The 26,743-nt window shown below is 45.8% G+C and overlaps 1 protein-coding gene across 6 annotated transcripts in view; it reads left to right on the top strand.

Moving 5' to 3' along the window:
* Positions 1-26,743, top strand: part of LOC147668685 (collagen alpha-1(V) chain-like) — a 323,501-nt gene that overhangs the window by 236,737 nt on the left and 60,021 nt on the right. For all 6 annotated transcript variants that reach the window (XM_086948522.1, XM_086948518.1, XM_086948520.1 and 3 more), the window contains 8 exons: positions 402-455; positions 7,419-7,526; positions 8,009-8,062; positions 9,113-9,166; positions 9,264-9,317; positions 12,859-12,912; positions 16,082-16,189; positions 17,296-17,349. In XM_086948522.1, coding sequence (XP_086804648.1) covers positions 402-455; positions 7,419-7,526; positions 8,009-8,062; positions 9,113-9,166; positions 9,264-9,317; positions 12,859-12,912; positions 16,082-16,189; positions 17,296-17,349 — 540 coding nt within the window. The remainder of the gene's footprint in view (positions 1-401; positions 456-7,418; positions 7,527-8,008; positions 8,063-9,112; positions 9,167-9,263; positions 9,318-12,858; positions 12,913-16,081; positions 16,190-17,295; positions 17,350-26,743) is intronic.

Below are 26,743 nucleotides of genomic sequence, written 5' to 3'. Positions count from 1 at the left end.
TAGCTCACACCCTATCTGCATCTCCCTGTCTGTCACTCTATCTCGTGCCCTCTCAGCATCTCTCTGTATCTCACTTTCTGTCACTCAAGCTTGGGCCCTCTCAGCATCTCTCTGTCTCGCACTGCCTGTCACTGTAGCTCGTGCCCTCTAAGCATCTCTCTGTATCTCACTGTCTGACACAAAGGTACTCCTTTCCCTTGTCTCCACTCCTCTCTCTGCCCACTCCCTTCCAGTTCTTATCTTCTGTTTTCTTCTTTCTGTGTAAGTTCTCCTCTCATCTGTGCCCTCCATCTGTCACATTTTTTCCTTTCCCATGTATTTCAATCTCTTACTACGTGTTGCCCAGTCACCCTCCTCCGTCATCCCCTGTTTTCTCATGATGTTGTTTTTTCTCTCCCCAGGGGCCACCAGGCCCTCCTGGTCCCATGGGCCCCGTTGGTCAGCCCGGCACAGCTGTAAGTATCTGAAATACAATGTACAGCATCTTCTTCTCTGGTGTCTTGGGATGATTCATATAGTACCACTCCCGACCCCCATTTACTGTTGCACTCCTGGGGACACTGCCCCCTGGTGGCCAGGTATGAGACAGGGCTGTGCAGGGCCTATAGAGGGCTGTACCCTCATCAGAGGGAGTGGGGGGACAGAGTAGCCTAGAGAATATTCTAATTCTAATTGTATGTTCGAGGCATGTTAGCTGTAGATCACATGCTTTGCACAGCATGCCATCTAGTGTTGGGTCTGGATGTTTGCACTTTGTTTTTGTTCGAAGAAGTCTTTTCCAGTCACGAGGTAGGTGACTCCTCCTTTCAAGGATAGTGCGCATGGGCATCGACTCCATTGTTAGATAGTTTTTTTCCGCCATCGGGTTCGGATGTGAATTGCTGCATTCCAGTACCGTTTCTCGGGTTCCCTTCGACGCGCAATCCAATACCCTCAATGGTATTGTGTCTCGATCGCGTTTCCCAGTCTCCGCGTACCGTCCCGACTCCAAAGTTTGATCGGAAAACTTGTGGAGGGCCTACCCGCGCCAGGCTCACTAGCAGTCATTAGAACTGACTCCATTCCAGATCTGTCCAGGGTGTCACAGCAAGTTTCCACGCACCGACTTGCACGAAATGTGCAACATCTGCTTATCCCCGTAACACAATGCGACGTGTGCCGATCGTTTCGATCGAAGAAGACGCTTTATGCCAGTCGGGCTTGACGTCACGGGATGCAACACCAGGGCGGCTCCATACCGGACATCTTCGGTGAAGATTTCGATAGAGAAGAACTACAGGCTCAAGGAGCTGAGGAAGCACAACACATCTCTGTGTCCGAAGCCAACTTCTACATGGAAGAAGAACAAATTACACCAGGTCAGAGTACCGTGAGTACAGAAGCCCCCTTGCCCCAACAACACAAAACCAAAAAGGCTCCTGTCCTTCCTCTGCCTACTGGCCAAGGTTAGCACTGAGAAAAAGTTTTGGACGCCCGCACTCGGGCCCTGCCCCGAAACATAAAGAAAAGCCTTCCAGCTCGGGCTCGAGTCGGCCTCATGCCGGAGCCGACACGAAATCTTCGGTGTCGAAACCAAAGCATGTTATGGTCACTATTCCACCGTTATTGAAGAGCCAATCTTGGGAGCCGGAGGGTTCGGAGCCGAAACTTTTGTCACCGAAAACGGCGACCAAAGAGAAAGACTCCACCAAAAGATCCTCGGTCCGACGTACCACCTTTGGATACAAAACAGAAAGAGCTCATTATACCCCCAGACACTGGACATATCCCTGCCAAATTGCCTGAAAAAGGGAAATGGGCCTACAGGAGGATTGCCACATACCTTTGTAGAGAATAAATGTGGGTACAAACCCTTCACCACCTTACATTCCACCTCCTTCGCCCACTGATCCCAACTTACTCATCACACCAATAAATTCACCACCACCACTATCACCTGACCCACAGGATGAAGGGGATGGGGATGAGAATAGGCCACAGGATACTGACCCATGGGATGACTATGACACTGTGCCAAACACGGATAATGACCCTGATTTATATCCATCTAGACCCTCACCACCCGACGACAATATAGGATACATTGAGTTACTTAACAGGGCTGCTCAGTATCATGTGGTAGACCTGCATACGGAGGCTTTAGAATAGGATTTCCTATTCGGGACCCTAAGTTCTTCTCAACGGCTACTCATACACTGCCAATGCTTAAAGGGATGTTAAAGCATGCAGATGAGGTCTTTAAAGATCCTGTAAGAGAAAGAATCATCACACTTAGGGTGGAGAAAAATATAAACCTGCAGCTACTGACCCCACCTACATCAAGGGTCAGCTGCCCTTAGACTCTCTCAAGCGAGCTAACTCACAGACCACAGGTGACGCCCATCCTCCTGATAAGGAGTCCAAGTTAATTGATGCCTCTTGCAAAAGAGTCGCTGCCACAAGCGGCCAATCATTGACTCATTGCTAATGCTTAAGCTTTGTTAGCTCGATATGATAGGGCTCATTATGATGAGTTAGAGAAGCTCAAGCAATTTCTGCCCAATGAACATAAATCTAAGGCTAATGATCTTATCCAGGAGGGTAAATTAATCACAAATACCTCCATCAGGTGAGCCCTAGATGCAGCAGACACCGCAGCCCGCACAGTAAACACCAGCGTACTGCTACGCAGGCATTTCTTGGTTGAGAATCTCAGGATTCTCAACTAACCATTTGATAAAGAACACCTCATTGGCCCAGCAGATGACACCTCTCAGGAAAAAATGAAAAAAGACAATGAGGTCTCAAAGTCCATGGGGGCTTTGCAGTTACCTTTAAATAGGGGTTCCTTTTGTCGCTCTTTTTACACGGGTGGCTCCAAGAATATATCCAGAGAGAATCCCTCCTCCTTTTACAAGGGCAGCAACCAATCGCCCTCATCAAGAGGCTATTTTAGAGGTGGTTTTAGAGGGAAAAACGGTAGGAGAAGAGGCAGAGGCAACTCCACAAGCACTTCCCCGGCAAATAACAAGCAGTGACTTCCTACCACTACCCCCCACATCATTCCACTCCTGTCGGGGAACGTCTCTCACAATTTCTCCTTGTCTGGAACACGAATCAGCTCAGACAAATGGGTTCTACAAATGATCCAATATGGTTACTGCCTGGAACTTACAGACACTCCCCCAATCATTTTCCCAAGATCACACGTAGTGTCACAAAAACATCTCACCCTTCTGAAGCAAGAAGTTCTCTCTCTGTTAGAAAAAGGAGTCATAGAACCAGTTCCATTACAATATCAAGTGGCCGGGATATACTCCCTGTACTTCTTAATTCCCAAAAGGGCGGCTCTCTCAGACCTATACTAGACCTCAGAGAACTAAATCTATATATTCAGTCGGACCCCTTTCACATGGTGAAACTCCAACAAGTGCTCCTGCTCCTTTAACAAGGCGCCTTTCTGTCCACTCTGGACTTAAAGGACGCCTATTTCCGTATCCTAATACACCCTGCTCACTGCAAACCTCAGGTTCGTAGTAGCAGGCCAGCATTATCAGTTCAAGTTGCTCCCATTTGAAGTAACTACAGCACCGATGGTTTTCACAAAATGCCTGGCTGTAGTCGCAGCTCATCTATGAAGACAACACATTCATGTCTTCCCATACTTAGCGTACAGGCTCATAAAAGCTGGCTCGCAAAAAAGCTGTCTACATCACACTCACAAAACTGTGCAGTTGATCCACCAACTTGGATTCACAGTAAATCTGTCCAAGTTCCATCTACAACCTTCCAACACACAGGCGTATCTTTCAGCCACAATATAAATATACAAAAAGAACTGGCCTACCCCAAACCGTCCAGAATCCGCAATATGCACACTCTACTCTGTCAGTTTCAGCCTCAACACTCGTTGTCAGCTCGAGTGTTCATGCAGTTGCTAGGGATGATGGCGTTTTACATCTTATGCGTCCCCTCCAGGAGTGCTTAGCACGTCAGTGGAACCAGGCTCAGGGTCTGTTATCAAATATAGTTTTGGTAGACGGCCGCACCCATCGCTCTCTGCAGTGGTGGAATACACAAAACCTTTCAAAAGGGTTGCCATTCATCGACCCGGTTCCACAGAGAGTGCTAACAGCAGACGCATTGCTCACTGGTTGGGGAGCTCATTTCCAAACGCATGCAATTCAGGGCCTGTGGAGCCTGCAGCAAAAGCAGCTCCACATAAACCATCTAGAGCTGGTAGAGATTTTTCTAGCGCTCAAAGCAATTTCATCTAGCAGGCAAAGCTGTCCTGATTCATACAGGCAAGTTGACAGCAATGTACTACGTAGAAAAACAGGGGGGGGACACACACTCTCCAGCTGTCACAACTAGCACAGACCACCTGGAGATGCGCTATACATCACAATATGTATCTCCTCGCAGAACACCTTCCAGGAGTAAACAATGCGATTGCAGATTTGCTCAGTCGTCAAAAACAATAGATCCATGAATGGGAACTTCACCCTCGGATGTACATCGTTACAACGCATGCTTTTACAACGCATGCCTTTACGACGCAACTTTTACAACGCAAGTCGTTACAACGACTTGCGTTGGGGGGCGATGGATAGTAAATAGTTTAATTTACTATTCCAACTCCAGTCCCCGTGGATAGTAAGGAAGGTGTTGGATAGTAAATTAAAAGTATTCCCTATCCTAGAGCGCCCCCAGCGCAAGTCGTTGTAATGACTTGCGTTGTAATGGTTGCATCGTAAAGGTATTTCGTTGTAAAAGTTGCGTTGTAAACGCTGTTCCCCCCCACCCTCATGTTCCCTCCCATTCTTCCAAATGTGGGGATTTTCAGACATAGATCTTTTCGCCATAAACCTAAACGCAAATTGCCCAAGCTTCGCATCCAGGTAACTACACCCATTGTCCAAAGGCAATGCGCTATGGATGAACTGGTCAGGGATATTTGCCTACACTTTTCCACCTCTCCCACTCATTCCATTAGTAGTTCTGAAGTTCAGACAGGCGTAACTGACAATAATCCTAGTTGCTCCCACATGGGCCCGGCAACCCTGGTTCACAACCCTGTTGGAGCTCTCAGTAGCTCCTCACCAAAAACTACACCTAACTCCCAATCTGCTCACTCAGAGCCTTGTAGAGATAAGACATCCAGATTCCAGCCATCTCAACCTTGCGATCCGGCAACTGAAATCTTAGAGTTTGGCTACCTTAATCTTCCGCCAGACTGCGTGAGCATCATCAAAGAGGCTAGACGTCCTACCACAAGAGCATGCTTTGCAGCAAAGTGGAAGCGATTTGTGATATACTGCAATAATATTCAAATCAACCAGCTTCATGCTCCAGTTCAAAACATCATTTGCTATCTATTACATCTGCAGCTTTTCAAATTAGTGTACACATCCATACGCTTACATCTTGCTGGATTGGCAGCATACCTACAGAACAGACAACATCTGTCTCTCTTCAGAGTGCCTGTCAAAGCATTTATGGAGGGACTTTAAAGAATCATTCCCCAAAGAATTCCACTTGCTCCAATGTGGAATCTCAACATTGTTCTCACCAGGTTAATGGGTCCACCTTTTGAGCCATTGCATGGATGTGAACTGAAATTTCTCACTTGGAAGATTGCTTTCCTCATAGCTATCACATTACTAAGGAGAGTAGGTGAGCTTCAGGCACTAACCATAGAAGAATAATTTTTACAAATACACTGAAACAAAGTGGTTATTCGGACCAACCCTAAATGCTTACCTAAGGCCAGGTCTGCCTTTCATATCAACCAATCTGTTGAGTTGCCTGTGTTCTTCCCTCAACCAGATTCTGTGGCAGAGCGTGCTTTACACACCTTAGATGTGGAAAGAGCACTACTTTACTATATAGAAAGGACAACACCTTTCCGTAAGTCAAAACAACTATTTGTGGCTTTTGCCCCACCACATAAAGGCAATCCTATCTCAAAATCAGGTTTTGCAAGGTGGATATTCAAATGAGACATGCTATGCAAAAGCAAAACAAACATTGACAACTCCCCCGCGCAAACTAGGGTCTTCTATCGCATTCTTAGGGAATATACCTATAGATGACATCTGCAAGGCTGCAACATGGTATACACCTCACACATTCACAAAACACTATTGTGTAGATGTGTTAGCAAGAATGCAAGATAGTGTAGGCCAAGCAGTTTTACATACACTATTTCAGACAACTGCAACAGCTACAGGTTAGCCACCGCTTTGGGAGATAACTGCTGTATAGTCTATGCAAAGCATGTGATCTACAGCTCACATGCCTCGAATGGAAAATTCTACCTACCCAGTATGCATCTGTTCTTGGCATGTAGAGCTGTAGATTCACATGCACCCACCCGCCTCCCCGGGTACCTATACCTGTTGCAGTAACATCTTACTTAGATACATATGTACATGGACATCTCTTACTACTCTTACTAACTCCATTATTGCCCTCTGTGGCAAACAATGTAACAATGCCCATGCGCATTATCACCGAAAGGAGGAGTCACCTACCTCGTGACTGGAAAAGACTTCTTCGAACAAAAACAAACTGCAAACATCTGGACTCAACACTAGATGGCAGGCTATGCAAAGAATGTGAATCTACAGCTCTACATGCCAAGAACAGATGCATACTGGGTTTGTAGCATTTTCCTTATATAGCACTCACTACCCCTGACGAGGTGTCAAAGCGCTTTTCAGCGAGTAGCTCTCAAACAGGATTAGTGGTGAATTAGTATATGGAAATATATGTTCATTTGAGCAGTGGACATGTGAGTCTGTTAATTGGATTGAGTAGGATAAAGGAGGGATAGAAGAGGGAAGAGTCTGGAATGTGTATTTTTGGGGATCATAGTAGTAAGATGAGGTTTGGGTTGAGTAAAAGGAGAGATGAGGGAGGGAAGAGTCTCGAGAAAGGGATTAGGGAAATCATAGTAGTAAAATGAGTTTGGGATACATAGGGAATGAATTTAGAAAGGGTTACGTTGGAGATCACAGTAGTAAAATTAGTTTATGTGTTATCAATTTCCCTTATTTGTAGAGAGCCGCTGCTGACTGCTTGCAGCGTGCACAGGGTGAGTCCTTGCCACCTGCTCACATGGATGTAGACCCCCCAGTCTATGAAACCGCGCTTGTGTCTGGCTGTACAGCGATAATCTGCACTAAGTGTAATAATACTGCTCCATGAACATGGTGCAGGTCCTCCCCTGCCTGGCATCTGTCTGCAGAGGTCAGGGGTCAGGGGTCTCCTCTCCATGCTTACACCTGGCCTAGTGATAAAGTGCCTTTGCTGGAGCTCTTCTGGCCCTATAAGCCCCATGATACCCCCGCCCCCCTCAGCTGGTGAGAGTACCCCCCTCTGTATAACCTCTCTTAAATCACAGAGTGCCTTGACCTGCTTTGCTTCTTCTGCAGGGTGCTGATGGCGAGCCCGGGCCCCGGGGCCAACAGGGCCACTTTGGTGCTAAAGGAGACGAAGGAACACGTGGTTTCCCCGGTCCACCTGGCCCGATTGGCCTGCAGGTGAGTGATTGCATTTACTTATTACCACCACAACGAGGGCAGGTGAGAGAATGTATTATTGTATTACCACAACAACGAGGGCAGGTGAGAGAATGTATTATTGTATTACCACAACAACGAGGGCAGGTGAGAGAATGTATTACTGTATTACCACCACAACGAGGGCAGGTGAGAGAATGTATTATTGTATTACCACCACAACGAGGGCAGGTCAGTCACTCAGATGCTCCTAGAACATGGCACCACCTATGTTACCACCACAGCGAATGCAGGTGTGGATGGGCGCATGGCTGTCTTGGGGTTGTACAAATGGCTTTACAGATTATTGCTGGTCACCTGACCCTTTGATCATGAATAGTATGAATGTGTTAGCTTTCACTTTCAAGTCAGTAAGGACATGTGTGTACTTTCAAGAATGTTCTGGAACCTTTTCCCATACCTGGCTGTATATCAGTGCGTTCTTCTTTTGTGTCTACCTGCAGGGTCTGCCTGGTCCGTCCGGAGAGAAGGGGGAGACAGGTGACGTTGGCCCTATGGTGAGTTTCTCACTCATGCCTAGTAGACATAACTGAATGTATGCCTCAGATGCTCGTCCCCCCCTCACTGTGCGAATAGTGCCCCTGGTGCTTGGGACGTCTGGGATTCCAAGGGTGCGCATAGAGTGTACATCTACAGGGGTGTTTGACACTGCAGCCATGGGCATCGGCAACGCACCTCATACTGTGTCTACTGGTAAAGGAAATCACTCAACCCCCCTCACCAACGGGCACTGTGCCTTGGCGGTCGGTCACATCTCTGCTTGATGTTGAGGTTCTACATCAGGGGTTCCGAACCTGCAGTGCCCGCACCCCCGGGGGTGCGAGATTACATTTCAGGGAATGCGACAAAGCGGGAAAGTATGTACTGTATGCATAATAGGAATCCGGCAAGACTTTTGTAGGGGGTGCGAACATTAATCAAATATTTCCTACTGGTGTGAGCATAGAAAAGGTTGGGAACCCCTGTTCTAGATAATGTTGGACAGATCAAGCACACTGGACTTCCGGGTACTTGCCCGCTGGTACTGTGTGCCCGTCCAAAGCCAGGCCCTCTTATATACTGCTATCCACTCCTGATTTAGAGGGCACGCATCCAGAAGTCTAGTTTTGTTCCATTGACTCCTTCATGTCTACTGAGGCATTTGTTTCCTAGAAATGTCTACTTTGTCTTGCACAGAATATTTTATGTTTGGAGTCCTGCCTTACCTTCAGCTTCTCAGCTTTTTTGCTGCTCAGTTTTGAAATAATTACCTTCTATCCTGAAGAGAAAGGTTTGCTGAAGTTTTCCCATACCCCATAATTCACAAATGTTGTCATATCTTGGAAATACGGCTTTCCCCAATCTGCTCATATTCTGGTAGCCATCCTTGTCTAGGGCTTCTAGGGCTTCTGTAGTATGAACCTTTCATGCATTAGTACAAAAGTTTGGTATCTGTAGCTCTCAGACTTTCTTCGCCTCTTTACTTTTGTTTGTGCATCTCTAAGTAGGTGGATTCAGCTTGATCATAACTTCCATATTAACATCTATTTTATTGTTTTATTGTCTAGGGTCCACCTGGTCCTCCTGGTCCCCGTGGCCCCGCTGGACCCAACGGAGCCGATGTAAGTATGGTGGCCATCCCAGAACGTATTTCTTTACTGCGATCATCTCCTTTATATGACCTTGCTCCTGACAATGCTTGGCTCTTTCTTATTGTAGGGTCCTCAAGGCCCACCCGGTGGCATCGGAAACCTTGGAAATGTTGGAGAGAAGGTAGGTCCAATATGCTTCTTCTTTGGAAATAATCTATAGATCTATAGATTTAGGAAGACACTTGTGAAACGTTAGACATTGGACACATATCCACACAGGCTCAAGACCACATCTGTGCTCGGCCACAAGATGAATCTCCCTTGACAAGTGAACATACCTCTACTTAATCACTAGACCACTCAATAAATTAGTGTCAAGACTCCATGCCAACTAAACAACTAGATCAGGCTTCAACTTATTAAAGATCACAAATTAACTGAGCCACTAACACCTTTTAATTCACCTCCAAGCCCTCATCTCCAGATAGCTTCTAGGCCATCATTTAACCTAACTACAAGATCTCATCTCAGCTTATTTATATATCCTTTTTCATCTGTGCCACAAGGTCACATTGCAAACTCCCATCTTCTCATACACAAAACACATTTTAATTCATCCCCAAGATCACATCTGAACTCAACCATATGTACTATCTCATCTCAGGCTCAAGAACCCATCTCAGTCTAGCCTGTTTCATCTGTACCACAAGGTCACATCGCAAGATTACATCTTCTTATCCACAAAACACATCTTAATTCATCCTAAAGATCACATCTGAACTCAGTGTGTACGGCCTCATCTCAGGCACAAGAGCACATCTCTACTCAGCAACAAGATGCCATCTCTACCAAATCACATCTGTACTCTGTCTAAATGACAGCATAGACACAAGGTCACATCTCAACCAAACTACAATATTGTATCTCAGCTCAGCCCCAAGATCAAATTTCAAGACCCCATCCTGCCTCAGCCTTAGATCATTTCTAACCTTGGCGACTAGCCCACATCTTAAATTAGCCACTAGATTATTGTCAAGTTTATCAAAACACAGCTTGTCAGCTCAACTACTAGGCTAAACTTTGCAATTAGATCCCAACTTATCCTAAATACTAAACCAAGTCTGACCAAGGCCACTAAACGGCATCACCGTTTGACATCTATGGCGAATCTTGAATTTGCCACTCTAGTACATTAGGTTTAACCTTCAGACATCATCTGAACTCAGTTACTAGTTCACATCTCAGTTTGACCACTGAACACCAACTACCAGGCCACATATTAGTTTGAAAAAATTAAATCCACACGCAGAACCCTAGAGCTTTCTAGGGGAGGGAACTAGAGGCTACTGAGTTTTCAGGGTGAGCTGGCCTCCAAACCTAATATGCACACACAAAAAGAAGCCACCCTGAAAATATCTCTGATTTCACACTAATTGACAAGCACTAGGCACTAATTTAGTGGGGTGCTGGGCATCTCACAAAATGTGAAGAACTGTCCTCATACACCACCAGGTGTCATGCTTCATCATTGGCAGTCCTCGCTCTCTAGAAACTGCGTTTGGTAGAGAGCGCACCTACACCTGAAGACAGGAAGGCACTTCTTAAAGCTAAGTGAGAGCCTGTGATAAAGTGAAGGTTTAAAATCTAATGTAAAAACCAAAATACATGTATTTGTTAGGTATTTACCGATATTAAAAATCAGTGGTGAGATTTGGGGAGCTAGTACCCCATTACCACCAGTGTTGTTAACATCTTTCTGCCATATTGGCCCAAAAGGTCCATGGCATTCATCAGGACAAAGTAACTAATGTTCAGATACTACCACTTCGTAGGGTGACCTGTGTCATCCTCTTCCTAAAGTTGGGATTTTTTGAAACCTGTAAAATAAAGGTAAGATAGTGTCAAAAGGGATGGATGACCATATTTTATTTAGAATCAGAAAATAGCAACAAATACACCATGCATATTATCAAAATTACGCTTGTGGATGGCCTGCCTGTATGTACATCAATTCGAGGTTGACCACATCTACAACCCAGGCAACTCCTTTAGGCAGCAGTTGAGACTTTGGAGCAGATACATCGATGATGTCTTGATAGTGTGGCGCGGCAACAAAGAACAAGCAATAGAATTTACAGAGTGGGTGAACTTAAAGGACGAACATTTGATGTTCACATATACTAGCAACAAGCCTGATTCAGTCTTCTTAGACCTAGTTATAACACTGGACCACGATGGACTGAAAACAAGAGTCCACAACAAGACACTGGACAAAAACAGTCTCCTCGTGTTTGAGAGCTTCTACCCAAGGGCACTCTGACAGAACCTCCCCGTAGGCCAGTTCCTTCTCATAAGGAAAAACTGCTCCTCCCTGGACGTCTATGATACACAAGCACAAACCTTGGCGCCCAAATTAGTCACACGCCACTACCCTAAAAAAACTAGTTGCAAAAGCAAGGAAAAGAGCTAGGAACAATAATCAGATGCTCTCATTGAGAACCAAGAGAAGCAAGACAACAACAGAATGGTGTATGTCACAACATATACCCCCATTTCCAATAGGGTCCAAAATATAGTGCTGAAAAATTGTCACATTTTGAATGGGGCAGAGAAACAATGGCCTCAACCCTTGTTCGCTTTCAAAAGGAACACGAATATACGTGATGAACTGGTTCACGCAAAAACACAACCCTCACAAGTCCAAACCCAGACAACCCTTTGGGAACACCAGCGGCCGGTGGGCCACTACCCCTGTGGAAACTGGCTAGCTTGCCAATACACACGACCCACGAAAGAGGTGGACATAAAAACAGGGAAACCATGGACCTTGAAGGACTTCACCAACTAACAGTGAAAATGTTGTATATCTCACTACATGCCCATGTGACCTCTTCTACGTAGGCATGACCACCAGGAAAATAAAAACTAGAATCAATGAGCACCGAAGTACGATTAGGTGCCATTAGGTGCAAAAGAAACACCACCAAACTGACACGTCACTACTTAGAGAAAGGCCATTAGGATGGGGACCTGAAATGGGTGGTCCTTGAGAAAATTCATTTGATTTGCCCAAACATACAAAAGAGACTCCACACCCGTGAACAACGCTGGGCGTACCGTCTAAGAACATGGGAATATGGTCTTAACAACGACATCCCATGGCTGCAGATTTGACACACTAACACAGAATATTATTTTTGAGTACCCGTGGAACACAGTTCTAGAAACATACATGTTTTCAAACAGCCCTATCCTTTGAAATATGTCCCCATTAAAACACCTGGAACTCCCTTCATGTATCGTTCCCCCCCCTCCCCTTTACAGGCCTTTACCTCCCACCTTGAAATCTGCATAATTGATCATGAAAAACGTAAACTGGAAAAAAAAAATTTTAATTCTTTAAAAAAAGGCGTTATCTAGGTCCCTCCCAACCCCTTTTTACACTGCAATCGGTTAATCAACACGATTAATATTCTTGCACTCTCCTTCCCCTCGTTAACAGGCACACACACACATGCAAATATACACACAGACACACACATATATGCAAGCATACACACACACGCAGAAACACACATGCACACAGACACACATACAGACACAGTCATACACACACATAGGCACTCAAACACAGGCACACAGACATACATGGTTACACACAGACATGCACACACTTAAACACTCAAACATATGATTAATGTGTCTTCTCTTTCCTTTTCCAGGGAGAGCCCGGGGAGTCTGGAGCCCCTGGCATTGCTGGTGAACCAGGAGTGAAGGTTTGTAGTTACTTCTATCTCTTCTAGTCCGTTTCAGCCTTGTGACTGCTGGTACTTTTTTTTTTATTTATTTTTTTTAAATCATTTATTGAGCGCTCGTACGCCCGGAGGCTTCATGGCGCTGTAGGAAGGAACAGGGTGCGTCAGTCAATAGGTAGAGAGGAACGACTCAATGATGTGCCTGAGAAAAAAGCCAGGTCTTCAGAAGATGTCTGAAACTGAGGAGATTATCACTCTGTTTTAGGTGAGGGGGGAGAGAGTTCCAGAAGGCAGCTGCAAGGTGGTCGAAGCAGCTGCCTCCGAGGCGCTTCCTCTTATATGGAGGAACAATCAGGAGGGATTTATGAATGGACCGGAGGTTGCGGGAAGGGCTGTATTTTTTTAATAGGTCCCTAATGAATTGGGGGCCAGTATCATGTAGAGACTTGAATAAAATGCAGCCCGCTTTGAAGGCCACGCGTTGCTCAACCGGCAACCAGTGTAGCTGTTTCAGGCCAAGTCTAACTGATTGCCTCCTGGGGATGTTCAAAAGAAGTCTGGCTGCTTCGTTCTGAACCAGCAGGAGGCGTCTAAGCTCTCCCTTTTGGAGACCAAGATATAGACTGTTAGAGAAGTCCAGTCTGGACAGGACCAGGGAGATGACGATCTGAGTGAGGGCGGCATAAGAGAAGAAACAGGCAATTTTTTTAAATTTTCTTCAACTGGAAGAAACTGGAAGACACGACTGCTCCCACCTGTTTTTTTAAGGAGAGATCCTCACTGATGAAGATACCTAAGCTCTTGACCGAGGATGACTTGGATGGAGGGGCACCCATACAGCAGGGCCAGAAGCTGGGATTCCAACTATGTATACTCTGTCCGGGCAAGACCAGTTCGGTCTTGCCTGGGTTAAGTTTCAAGTGATTGCAGCTCATCCAACTCAGAATGTGGGACATGGTGTTTTGAAATTCTACCACTGAGTCCTTGGTGTTAAGAGGAAAGACGAGCTGCAAATCATCTGCATAGTTGAAGATGGTTACCTTTGCGTTTCTGAGGGAAAACAGAAGAGGACGCAGGTACAAATTAAAAAGCAGGGGAGATAACGAAGAACCTTGAGGTACTCCGCAGATGGTGGATATGGTAGGAGCCGTAAAGGAGCCCAGTCTAACCGATTGAGTTCGGCCAGTGATGAACGAGCGGATCCAGCTCAGCGCAGGACCCCTGAGGCCTGCCTGCTCGACACGGTCGACCAGGATGGTATAGTCGACCGTGTCGAACGCGGCAGAGAGGTCCAACAGCACCAGAGCCTGGTGGATCCCCTCGTCCGCATTCCGCCTCAAGGTATTCTGCACTGAAAGAATGACTGCTTCAGTCGAATGGCAAGGGCGGAAGCCAGCCTGGTTAGGTGTAAGGTACTCTGATTTTTCCAGAAATGTGGAAATACTATCACAGACATGAGACTCCAGAAGTTTGGCACAGTATGGCAACAAAGATATAGGTCTGTAGTTGAGCGGATCTAGCGGGTTGGCTCCTGTCTTTTTTATAAGGGGGATAAGGAGGGCTTTTTTAAAGTTGTTTGGGACTTTCCCTTGTGTGAGTGATCCGTTTAACAAGGGAAGTAGGCCCTCAGGGATATGGGTACCCACTTCTTTCAAAATGTGAGGGGGGCAGATGTCATCGGGGGAGCCGGATTTAACCTTGGTAAGGAGTTTGGATAAGATGGCACTGTCGATAGGGGGATATGACTCCAGGGTGGCAGGATTATGAAAGATGTCTGAAAACAGAAGAGGAGGCTGAGTGGTAGAGATGCTTTTTTTGATGGTACAGATTTTATCAAAGAAAAAGGAGTTAAGTGAGTTACAGAGTTCCTGGGTGGGAATTATCGGAAGGGAGGTTCTGTCGCTAGTACTGAGATTTTCCACAATATTGAACAGTTCTCTAGATTTCATAATCTTGTGTGGTGAATGGCATCTTACATGAGTATTTCTGACCTGTGGCACGTCTTTACCCCTGTGCCTCGCACGCCAGACGTGCGTTGGTCCACTTTTCTTCTGTCCCTCAAACCTTTTCCCATAACTTGCCCTGTGAGAGGTTTGCAATTACAAACCCCAATTTTAATAATCTCCTGCAGGGAGTTGTATGAGCATTGGGTGACGTCATTTGTCCCTTCAACAGAACTAGTCAGCGGCAGGAGGCTTTTCCATGGGTTCTTTATCAAAGAATGCTGCTTGAAGCAGCATCTTTACCGGAATACTTATCTTTTTTCCAACTCCTTCACTGCACTAGTGACATTGATGTAAACATGTATCATAAAATGTTGATCCTATTATCCTCCTACGGTGTTTAAAAACACGTATATAGACAGAAGGATATGTCATTGTCGCATTCTGTGAATGTCAGATTAAGAGCCTGATTCACAAAAGGAATCTGAGACAAAATCCTAACTTTACGACTTTCGGTATTCACCAGGAGTAATAAAGTTAAGATTTTGTCTCAGTTAAACTTAAGTTTTGGTCTTAAGTTAACTTAAGACAAACTTAAGTTTAACTGAGACATAATCCTAGTCGTAAAGTTAGGATTTGTCTCAGTTAAACTTAAGTTTGTCTTAAGGTTAATTTAAGACCAAAATTTAAGATTAACGGAGACAAAATCCTAACTTTAGTACTCCTAAGTGCCTTCTATGAATACCGAAAGTCGTAAAGTTAGATTTTTGTCTAAGATTACTTTTGTGAATTGGGCCCTAAGTGTCTATCTCAGAAATTTCTGCACAAGGTCCCTGCACACTTTGGGAAGGGGTCTCTTGTACCTCGTCATTGAAGGTGTAAGTGATACCCTTCGCCAACCCCCAGGAGTTTCTCATGTCAGATGGTGCAGGCCGGGCCATCTCTGTCCTGGCATCATCCACCCTGACATCACTTTTAATATCACGACAAGCAATTCCAGTCAGGTATAATCCTGTGCTCGCTCTTAATGTTGAGGTTTTTCGATGTTTACTGGTTTGTTCCCGCATGTCTGTGACATGTTTTTTCTTCGTAATTTGTTTTCTTCTTCGTTAGATTAAAAGGTAAAGGTGATGGGGGGCGGGCGAGAGGTTGGTGGAAACGATCCAGTACTGAGATATTATACAGAGGTCTATCACACTATCTCTCCAGCTCAAGGAGCAGCTTTTGATTCCACTCTTTCTCTCTAGGGACCTCGAGGTGAGCGAGGAGAGAAAGGCGAGGCTGGACAACCTGGGGCTGCAGGACCTGCCGGAGGTAAAGGTCCGACTGGAGACGATGGGCCAAAGGGAAACCCTGTAAGTATCTAGAAACACCCACCATCTTTCCACTGGTTGTTAATGGGGTTTTCACCACATTAGTTGGCACCAGGAGAACGTGAGAGGACAGCTGGTGGGGACATTCGATCCGTTGTGATTGTGGTAATACAGATTTTTAGGTTCGTACTCAGAATAATTTGGGTTGTGTGATGGTAGGTGGATGGGTTGTGGTCATGTAGTTGGACTGTGGTATGATCAAATGGGATGATCTTGGAATAAAACATTGAACACTGCTGCTTGTTGGAAGTTTAGCAAGTTAATGGATCACAACAAAGCGAACGGTCCCAAGTTTGAGTTCCGCACGCGTGCAAAATATATTCCACCTGTGTTTGTGATCTGCCACCGTGGATGCGGTTCCGATTGCGATCCAGCAGTTGTGGAGTCAGGATTCTGAGGATCGTACTGGACTGGGGAGGCATTAGATCATCTTTGAGAGTTTACCCTCTTAATTGAGGATCTTGTACATTGTAATTTTCAATGTTGTAGACTCCATAAAATGATAAGGCCTCTTGGCCGTCTATTACTGCGTATATTGTAGATCCTTCAGTGTGTGCGGTTTGAGTTACAATATGTGCACCATTTAGGATCATGCATATTATGTGTGATGGGGAAGATGTAGATCATGTGTGCTTGCAGATAATGAAGGTTGTGTGCAGAGTGAAAGTGTGGGGTTTGGATGTTGTACATTCTGTGACATTAGGGATTTATGTAGCAGTGTAAGAGCGCAGCTATAACCCGTGTGGCGACTGTATGGTCAAGGATCCGGCTGGATTAGGGATACTGTACGTTCCGTTCCATTTTTGTTGCTACAGTCCTTCCTTTTGATTGGGGATAATGTATATTGTTTGGGGTTGAAGATGTTTTAGATTGTGTTATTGTGTAATGGTTGGGATTTTAATATTGTAAATTAATATGTATTGTTGAGTGTGGGAGTTTGACCGAGCAGCATTAATTGTCATTGGTTGAGTTGGGAGGAGGGAACTGCATGGCCACAGATCCGAGGGATAATCCTGGGAGAACAGTTTATAGTTATGAAATTGGGTCTCGCTGGCTCAGACGTCTCTCACTGTCCCCTTTGTTTTTAGGGTCCTGTTGGTTTCCCTGGTGATCCAGGCCCCCCTGGTGAAGGTGGCCCTCGTGTGAGTATTACTACAGCTCCAATTCTTGCTGTATTCCCTTCATTGTACTTTTGTTAAACATTTGTAAAGTGGAATTTTACTCAGAGGTCACGCCTGCACATGGGACCGACACAGTCCACCCCAGGATGGCTTCAGTGCCGATATCATGGGTCCAGGAAGATATGGCTTCCAAGACAGAGTCAGTGATCTGCATCAGGGAGCAGCAGAGGTTTCCCTGGCGGTGTGCTGGGAAGACGACTGAGGGCAGAAAAGCATGCTAGGAATGTCGTTAGTGGGTGCCGTGCAGGTGACACTGTGGTTAGTTACTAATGTACTGCACTGGTGACACTGTACTCATTTGCTGATGCACCGCACAGGTGACACTGTAGTCATTTACTGATCTACCACACAGGTGACGCTGTAGTCATTTACTGATCTACCACACAGGTGACACTGTAGTAATTTACTGATGTACCGCACAGGTGAGGCTGTAGTCATTTACTGATGTCCGCACAGGTGACGCTGTAGTCATTTACTGATATACCACGCAGGTGAGGCTGTAGTAATTTACTCATGTCCCGCACAGGTGACGCTGTAGTCATTTACTGATGTCCCGCACAGGTGACGCTGTAGTCATTTAATGATGTACCGCACAGGTGAGGCTGTAGTCATTTACTAATGTCCCGCACAGGTGAGGCTGTTGTCATTTACAAATGTCCCGGACAGGTGACGCTGTAGTCATTTACTGATGTACCGCACAGGTGAGGCTGTAGTCATTTACTGATGTCCCGCACAGGTGAGGCTGTAGTCATTTACTAATGTCCCGCACAGGTGAGGCTGTAGTCATTTACTGATGTACCGCACAGGTGAGGCTGTAGTCATTTACTGATATACCACGCAGGTGAGGCTGTAGTAATTTACTCATGTCCCGGACAGGTGACGCTGTAGTCATTTACTGATATACCACACAGGTGACGCTGTAGTCATTTACTGATGTCCCGCACAGGTGAGGCTGTAGTCATTTACTGATGTACCGCACAGGTGACGCTGTAGTCATTTAATGATGTACCGCACAGGTGAGGCTGTAGTCATTTACTAATGTCCCGCACAGGTGAGGCTGTTGTCATTTACAAATGTCCCGGACAGGTGACGCTGTAGTCATTTACTGATGTACCGCACAGGTGAGGCTGTAGTCATTTACAAATGTCCCGGACAGGTGACGCTGTAGTCATTTACTGATATACCACACAGGTGACGCTGTAGTCATTTACTGATGTACCGCACAGGTGAGGCTGTTGTCATTTACAAATGTCCCGGACAGGTGACGCTGTAGTCATTTACTGATATACCACACAGGTGACGCTGTAGTCATTTACTGATGTACCGCACAGGTGAGGCTGTAGTCATTTACTGATGTCCGCACAGGTGACGCTGTAGTCATTTACTGATATACCACGCAGGTGAGGCTGTAGTAATTTACTCATGTCCCGCACAGGTGACGCTGTAGTCATTTACTGATATACTGCACAGGTGAGGCTGTAGTCATTTACTGATGTCCCGCACAGGTGAGGCTGTAGTCATTTACTGATGTACCGCACAGGTGAGGCTGTAGTCATTTACTGATGTACCGCACAGGTGAGGCTGTAGTCATTTACTGATGTACTGCACAGGTGAGGCTGTTGTCATTTACAAATGTCCCGGACAGGTGACGTTGTAGTCATTTACTGATATACCACACAGGTGACGCTGTAGTCATTTACTGATATACCACACAGGTGACGCTGTAGTCATTTACTGATGTCCAGCACAGTTGAGGCTGTAGTCATTTACTGATGTACCGCACAGGTGACGCTGTAGTCATTTACTAATGTACCGCACAGGTGAAGGTGTAGTCATTTACTAATGTACTGCACAGGTGACGCTGTAGTCATTTACTGATGTACCACACAGGTGACGCTGTAGTCATTTACTGATGTACCGCACAGGTGACGCTGTAGTCATTCACTGATGTACCGCACTGGTGACGCTGTAGGCATTTACTAATGTCCCGCACAGGTAATGTAATGTAATGTAATGGGCATTTATAGAGCGCTGCTACCACTCCAAGGAGTATCTTGGCGCTTACACAACCCAGATGGAAGGGTTGGATAGGGAAAGAAGTCCAGTTTCTTAAACACAGCCACTACACTAGGGTTCTACACATTGAGTCAGGCATGGAGAAAATCCAGGTTTTCAGTGCCTTCCTGAAAGGGGCCTCTTGGGAGAAAGAACGCAAGGGAAGGGGAAGTTTATTCCAGGCCTTGGTTCCCAGTACAAAGATGGATTTGCCACCCTTTGTAGCCAGTTTAAAACGGGGAATAGTAAGTAAGTTCTGACTGGCAGATCTTAGGCAGCGTGCTGGGTAGTATCTTTTGAACCCCCTTCGTAAATAGGTCGGGCCACGTTGATGGAAGGCTCTAAAAGTAATCAGGAGAAGTTTAAACAAAATTCTCTTTCCTATTGGCAACCAGTGTAAGGTATTTAGAGCTGCAGAGGCAGATGATCTGCGGGGCAGACGCAGTACGAGGCGGGCAGCCGCGTTTTGGATCATCTGCAATTTGTGGAGCACGATTTTATTTGCTCCAGCATAGAGTCCATTGCAGTAATCTAGCCTAGAATTTATTAAGGCCACTGCGACTGTTTTCCTCGCCGAAAGGGGAAGGAGGTCAAAAAATTTCCTAAGTGCTTTGATAATTTGAAAGCACATACCTGCCACTGCTACAGCCTGAGGTTTGAAGGATAGGCAGTTGTCAAACTTTATGCCTAGGTTACGGGCGGATGCAATTGTGTTAGGTGGAGCTTCTGCATCCGATGGCCAGCATGCTGAAGGGGAAAAAAGATTATTGATCCCTATGGGTAAAATTTCCGTTTTTCCGGCGTTGCACTTTAGATGGTTGTTATTCATCCACTTGAATGTCGCTGCAAGGCAGTTCCTAAGGTCTTCCTCGGCACCTGGTTGTTCCTTATCCAGCACCAGAATCAGTTGGGTGTCGTCAGCGTATGAGATAGAACTGATCTTGAATGACTCGATCAAGTTCATCAGGGGTGTCATATATAGATTGAAAAGGACAGGGCTCAAGCTAGAGCCCTGTGGCACCCCTGAGCTGACGTTTTTAGCCTCAGACTGATATGGGCCAAGCACTGTTATTTGGCGTCTGTTTGTGAGGAAGTTCCTACACCAGGTCAGCACCTGTCCTCCCACCCCTGCGGCAGCCAACCGGTCCAGTAAGATGTTGTGGGACACGGTATCGAAGGCTGCCGACAGGTCAAGAAGGATAAGGACAGCCTGTTTTCCCCGATCCATTGCTGCTCTTAAAGTTTCAGCAGAATATAATAGAGCTGATTCGGTAGAGTGTTCTGACCGAAAGCCAGACTGATTTGAATGGAGAACGTTATTCTTCTCCAAAAAGTTTGTCAGTTGACTATTGACAAACTTTTCAGTCAGCTTAGATAAGATGGGTAGCAAAGAGATCGGGCGCAGGTTGGACAGGGTAGTAGGATCGGCCAGGGCCTTTTTTTGGAGTGGCTTTACAGCTGCAAGTTTCCAGTCCTCTGGGATACTTGCTGTTGCTAGAGAAGAATTGATGATACTGTTAATCATAGGATTAACTATCTCTATTAGGTGGTGCAACACCGGAGGAGGACAGGGGTCAAAAGGGGAACCTGATTTGCTGGCTAAAATAGCTTTGGCAGTTTCCTCCAGGGGGACTGGGCAAAACTCGTCAAAGCGGAGGGGGGAAGTCATCTTCGCTATCTGTTCACCATCCGTTGTGATGGTAATATCTGAAGGGAAGGTATTAGTGATAGTTAGGATTTTATTATCGAAATAATCAGATATCGTGTTACAGAGATCTTGTGATGGAGGGATCTCTTGCGATAGAGCTGAGGGCTTGATAAAATCCTTAACGATCCTAAAAATAGCTTTTTGTTCTTGGCCTGCAGAAGAAATGGCCTGTAGGTAATGGGCTTTTTTTGCTAATTTTAATCCTACATGATACTTTCGTCTAGCTGCTATATAGGTGTTACGTGCAGCTGTGTCGTAATTACGACGCCACCTCCGTTCTAGAGGTGACACTGTAGTCATTTACTGATGTACCACACAGGTGAGGCTGTAGTCATTTACTGATGTACCTCACAGGTGACACTGTAGTCATTTACTGATGTACCGCACAGGTGAGGCTGTAGTCATTTATTGATGTCCCGCACAGGTGAGCCTGTAGTCATTTACTGATGTACCTCACAGGTGATGCTGTAGTCATTTACTGATGTACCGCACAGGTGACGCTGTAGTCATTTACTAATGTACCGCACTGGTGACGCTGTAGTCATTTACTGATGTACCGCACTGGTGACGCTGTAGTCATACACTGTTGTACCGCACAGGTGACACTGTAGTCATTTACTGATGTACTGCACAGGTGACGCTGTAGTCATTTACTGATATACCACACAGGTGACGGTGTAGTCATTTACTAATGTACTGCGAGGTGACGCTGTAGACATTTACTGATGTACCTCACAGGTGACGCTGTAGTCGTTTACTGATGTACCGCACAGGTGAGGCTGTAGTCATTTACTAATGTACCGCACAGGTGACGCTGTAGTCATTTACTAATGTACCGCACTGGTGACACTGTAGTCATTTACTAATGTACCGCACAGGTGACGCTGTAGTCGTTTACTGATGTACCGCACAGGTGAGGCTGTAGTCATTTACTAATGTACCGCACTGGTGACGCTGTAGTCATTTACTAATGTACCGCACTGGTGACACTGTAGTCATTTACTAATGTACCGCACAGGTGACGCTGTAGTCATTTACTGTTGTACCGCACAGCTGACGCTGTAGTCATTTACTAATGTACCGCACTGGTGACGCTGTAATCATTTACTGATGCACCGCACAGGTGATGCTGTAGTGATTCACTAATGTATTGCACAGGATGCGATGCAGTCGTTTACTGATGCACCGCACAGGTGATGCTGTAGTCATTTATTGAAGTCCCGCACAGGTGAGGCTGTAGTCATTTACTATGTACCACGCAGGTGAGGCTGTAGTCATTTACTAATGTACTGCACAGGTGACGCTGTAGTCATATACTGATGTACCAGGCAGGTGACTCTGTAGTCATTTACTGATGTACCGCACAGGTGACGCTATAGTCATGTACTAATGTACCACGCAGGTGAAGTTGTAGTCATTTACTGATGTACCACACAGGTGACGCTGTAGTCATTTACTAATGTACAGCGAGGTGACGCTGTAGTCATTTGCTGATGTACCGCACAGGTGACGCTGTAGTCATTTACTGATGTACCGCACAGGTGACGCTGTAGTCATTTACTAATGTACTGTGAGGTGACGCTGTAGTAATTTGCTGATGTACCGCACAGGTGATTCTGTAGTCATTTACTGATATACCACACAGGTGACGCTGTAGTCATTTACTGATGTACCGCACAGGTGAGGCTGTTGTCATTTACAAATGTCCCGGACAGGTGACGCTGTAGTCATTTACTGATATACCACACAGGTGACGCTGTAGTCATTTACTGATGTACCGCACAGGTGAGGCTGTAGTCATTTACTGATGTCCGCACAGGTGACGCTGTAGTCATTTACTGATATACCACGCAGGTGAGGCTGTAGTAATTTACTCATGTCCCGCACAGGTGACGCTGTAGTCATTTACTGATATACTGCACAGGTGAGGCTGTAGTCATTTACTGATGTCCCGCACAGGTGAGGCTGTAGTCATTTACTGATGTACCGCACAGGTGAGGCTGTAGTCATTTACTGATGTCCCGCACAGGTGAGGCTGTAGTCATTTACTGATGTCCCGCACAGGTGAGGCTGTAGTCATTTACTGATGTACCGCACAGGTGAGGCTGTAGTCATTTACTGATGTACTGCACAGGTGAGGCTGTTGTCATTTACAAATGTCCCGGACAGGTGACGTTGTAGTCATTTACTGATATACCACACAGGTGACGCTGTAGTCATTTACTGATATACCACACAGGTGACGCTGTAGTCATTTACTGATGTCCAGCACAGTTGAGGCTGTAGTCATTTACTGATGTACCGCACAGGTGACGCTGTAGTCATTTACTAATGTACCGCACAGGTGAAGGTGTAGTCATTTACTAATGTACTGCACAGGTGACGCTGTAGTCATTTACTGATGTACTGTGAGGTGACGCTGTAGTAATTTGCTGATGTACCGCACAGGTGATTCTGTAGTCATTTACTGATATACCACACAGGTGACGCTGTAGTCATTTACTGATGTACCGCACAGGTGAGGCTGTTGTCATTTACAAATGTCCCGGACAGGTGACGCTGTAGTCATTTACTGATATACCACACAGGTGACGCTGTAGTCATTTACTGATGTACCGCACAGGTGAGGCTGTAGTCATTTACTGATGTCCGCACAGGTGACGCTGTAGTCATTTACTGATATACCACGCAGGTGAGGCTGTAGTAATTTACTCATGTCCCGCACAGGTGACGCTGTAGTCATTTACTGATATACTGCACAGGTGAGGCTGTAGTCATTTACTGATGTCCCGCACAGGTGAGGCTGTAGTCATTTACTGATGTACCGCACAGGTGAGGCTGTAGTCATTTACTGATGTCCCGCACAGGTGAGGCTGTAGTCATTTACTGATGTACCGCACAGGTGAGGCTGTAGTCATTTACTGATGTACTGCACAGGTGAGGCTGTTGTCATTTACAAATGTCCCGGACAGGTGACGTTGTAGTCATTTACTGATATACCACACAGGTGACGCTGTAGTCATTTACTGATATACCACACAGGTGACGCTGTAGTCATTTACTGATGTCCAGCACAGTTGAGGCTGTAGTCATTTACTGATGTACCGCACAGGTGACGCTGTAGTCATTTACTAATGTACCGCACAGGTGAAGGTGTAGTCATTTACTAATGTACTGCACAGGTGACGCTGTAGTCATTTACTGATGTACCACACAGGTGACGCTGTAGTCATTTACTGATGTAACGCACAGGTGACGCTGTAGTCATTCACTGATGTACCGCACTGGTGACGCTGTAGGCATTTACTAATGTCCCGCACAGGTGACACTGTAGTCATTTACTGATGTACCACACAGGTGAGGCTGTAGTCATTTACTGATGTACCTCACAGGTGACGCTGTAGTCATTTACTGATGTACCGCACAGGTGAGGCTGTAGTCATTTATTGATGTCCCGCACAGGTGAGCCTGTAGTCATTTACTGATGTACCGCACAGGTGACGCTGTAGTCATTTACTGATGTACCGCACAGGTGAAGGTGTAGTCATTTACTAATGTACTGCACAGGTGACGCTGTAGTCATTTACTGATGTACCACACAGGTGACGCTGTAGTCATTTACTGATGTAACGCACAGGTGACGCTGTAGTCATTCACTGATGTACCGCACTGGTGACGCTGTAGGCATTTACTAATGTCCCGCACAGGTGACACTGTAGTCATTTACTGATGTACCACACAGGTGAGGCTGTAGTCATTTACTGATGTACCTCACAGGTGACGCTGTAGTCATTTACTGATGTACCGCACAGGTGAGGCTGTAGTCATTTATTGATGTCCCGCACAGGTGAGCCTGTAGTCATTTACTGATGTACCTCACAGGTGATGCTGTAGTCATTTACTGATGTACCGCACAGGTGACGCTGTAGTCATTTACTAATGTACCGCACTGGTGACGCTGTAGTCATTTACTGATGTACCGCACTGGTGACGCTGTAGTCATACACTGTTGTACCGCACAGGTGACACTGTAGTCATTTACTGATGTACTGCACAGGTGACGCTGTAGTCATTTACTGATATACCACACAGGTGACGGTGTAGTCATTTACTAATGTACTGCGAGGTGACGCTGTAGACATTTATTGATGTACCTCACAGGTGACGCTGTAGTCGTTTACTGATGTACCGCACAGGTGAGGCTGTAGTCATTTACTAATGTACCGCACAGGTGACGCTGTAGTCATTTACTAATGTACCGCACTGGTGACACTGTAGTCATTTACTAATGTACCGCACAGGTGACGCTGTACTCGTTTACTGATGTACCGCACAGGTGAGGCTGTAGTCATTTACTAATGTACCGCACTGGTGACGCTGTAGTCATTTACTAATGTACCGCACTGATGACACTGTAGTCATTTACTAATGTACCGCACAGGTGACGCTGTAGTCATTTACTGTTGTACCGCACAGCTGACGCTGTAGTCATTTACTAATGTACCGCACTGGTGACGCTGTAATCATTTACTGATGCACCGCACAGGTGATGCTGTAGTGATTCACTAATGTATTGCACAGGATGCGATGCAGTCGTTTACTGATGCACCGCACAGGTGATGCTGTAGTCATTTATTGAAGTCCCGCACAGGTGAGGCTGTAGTCATTTACTATGTACCACGCAGGTGAGGCTGTAGTCATTTACTAATGTACTGCACAGGTGACGCTGTAGTCATATACTGATGTACCAGGCAGGTGACGCTGTAGTCATTTACTGATGTACCGCACAGGTGACGCTATAGTCATGTACTAATGTACCACGCAGGTGAAGTTGTAGTCATTTACTGATGTACCACACAGGTGACGCTGTAGTCATTTACTAATGTACAGCGAGGTGACGCTGTAGTCATTTGCTGATGTACCGCACAGGTGACGCTGTAGTCATTTACTGATGTACCGCACAGGTGACGCTGTAGTCATTTACTAATGTACCGTGAGGTGACGCTGTAGTAATTTGCTGATGTACCGCACAGGTGATGCTGTAGTCATTTACTGAAGTACTGCACAGGTGACGCTGTAGTCATTTACTAATGTACCGCAAGGTGACGCTGTAGTCATTTACTGATGTAACGCACAAGTGACGCTGTAGTCATTTACTGATGTACCGCACAGGTGACCCACATGTAGACACACACGACACACAAGCAGGCATATGTACACACACATCCGTAAGCGCACACACTACCAAGCACACAGGCAGTCACAAACATAAGAAGATGTACACACACATATAAACACACACACATGCAGACACTATAAATATATGTACACACACACACAAACACACGCACATGTATACGCACACACTACCAGGCACACAAGCAGACACAAACATAAGCAGATGTACACACACACATATGCATGTAAACACACAGACTACTAGACACACAAGCAGACACAAACACATGTCACATGTAAACATACATACTAGCAGACACAAGCAGACACAAACACATGACACATGCAAACATACACACTAGCAGACACAAACATAAGCAGATGTACACACACACACACACATGTAAACACACA

This window comes from Lissotriton vulgaris, unplaced genomic scaffold (assembly GCF_964263255.1).
Source record: "Lissotriton vulgaris unplaced genomic scaffold, aLisVul1.2 SCAFFOLD_1231, whole genome shotgun sequence".
Taxonomy (NCBI): domain Eukaryota; kingdom Metazoa; phylum Chordata; class Amphibia; order Caudata; family Salamandridae; genus Lissotriton; species Lissotriton vulgaris.
Note: the sequence above shows the minus strand (reverse complement) of the source record. Positions and strands in the feature narration are given on the sequence as shown.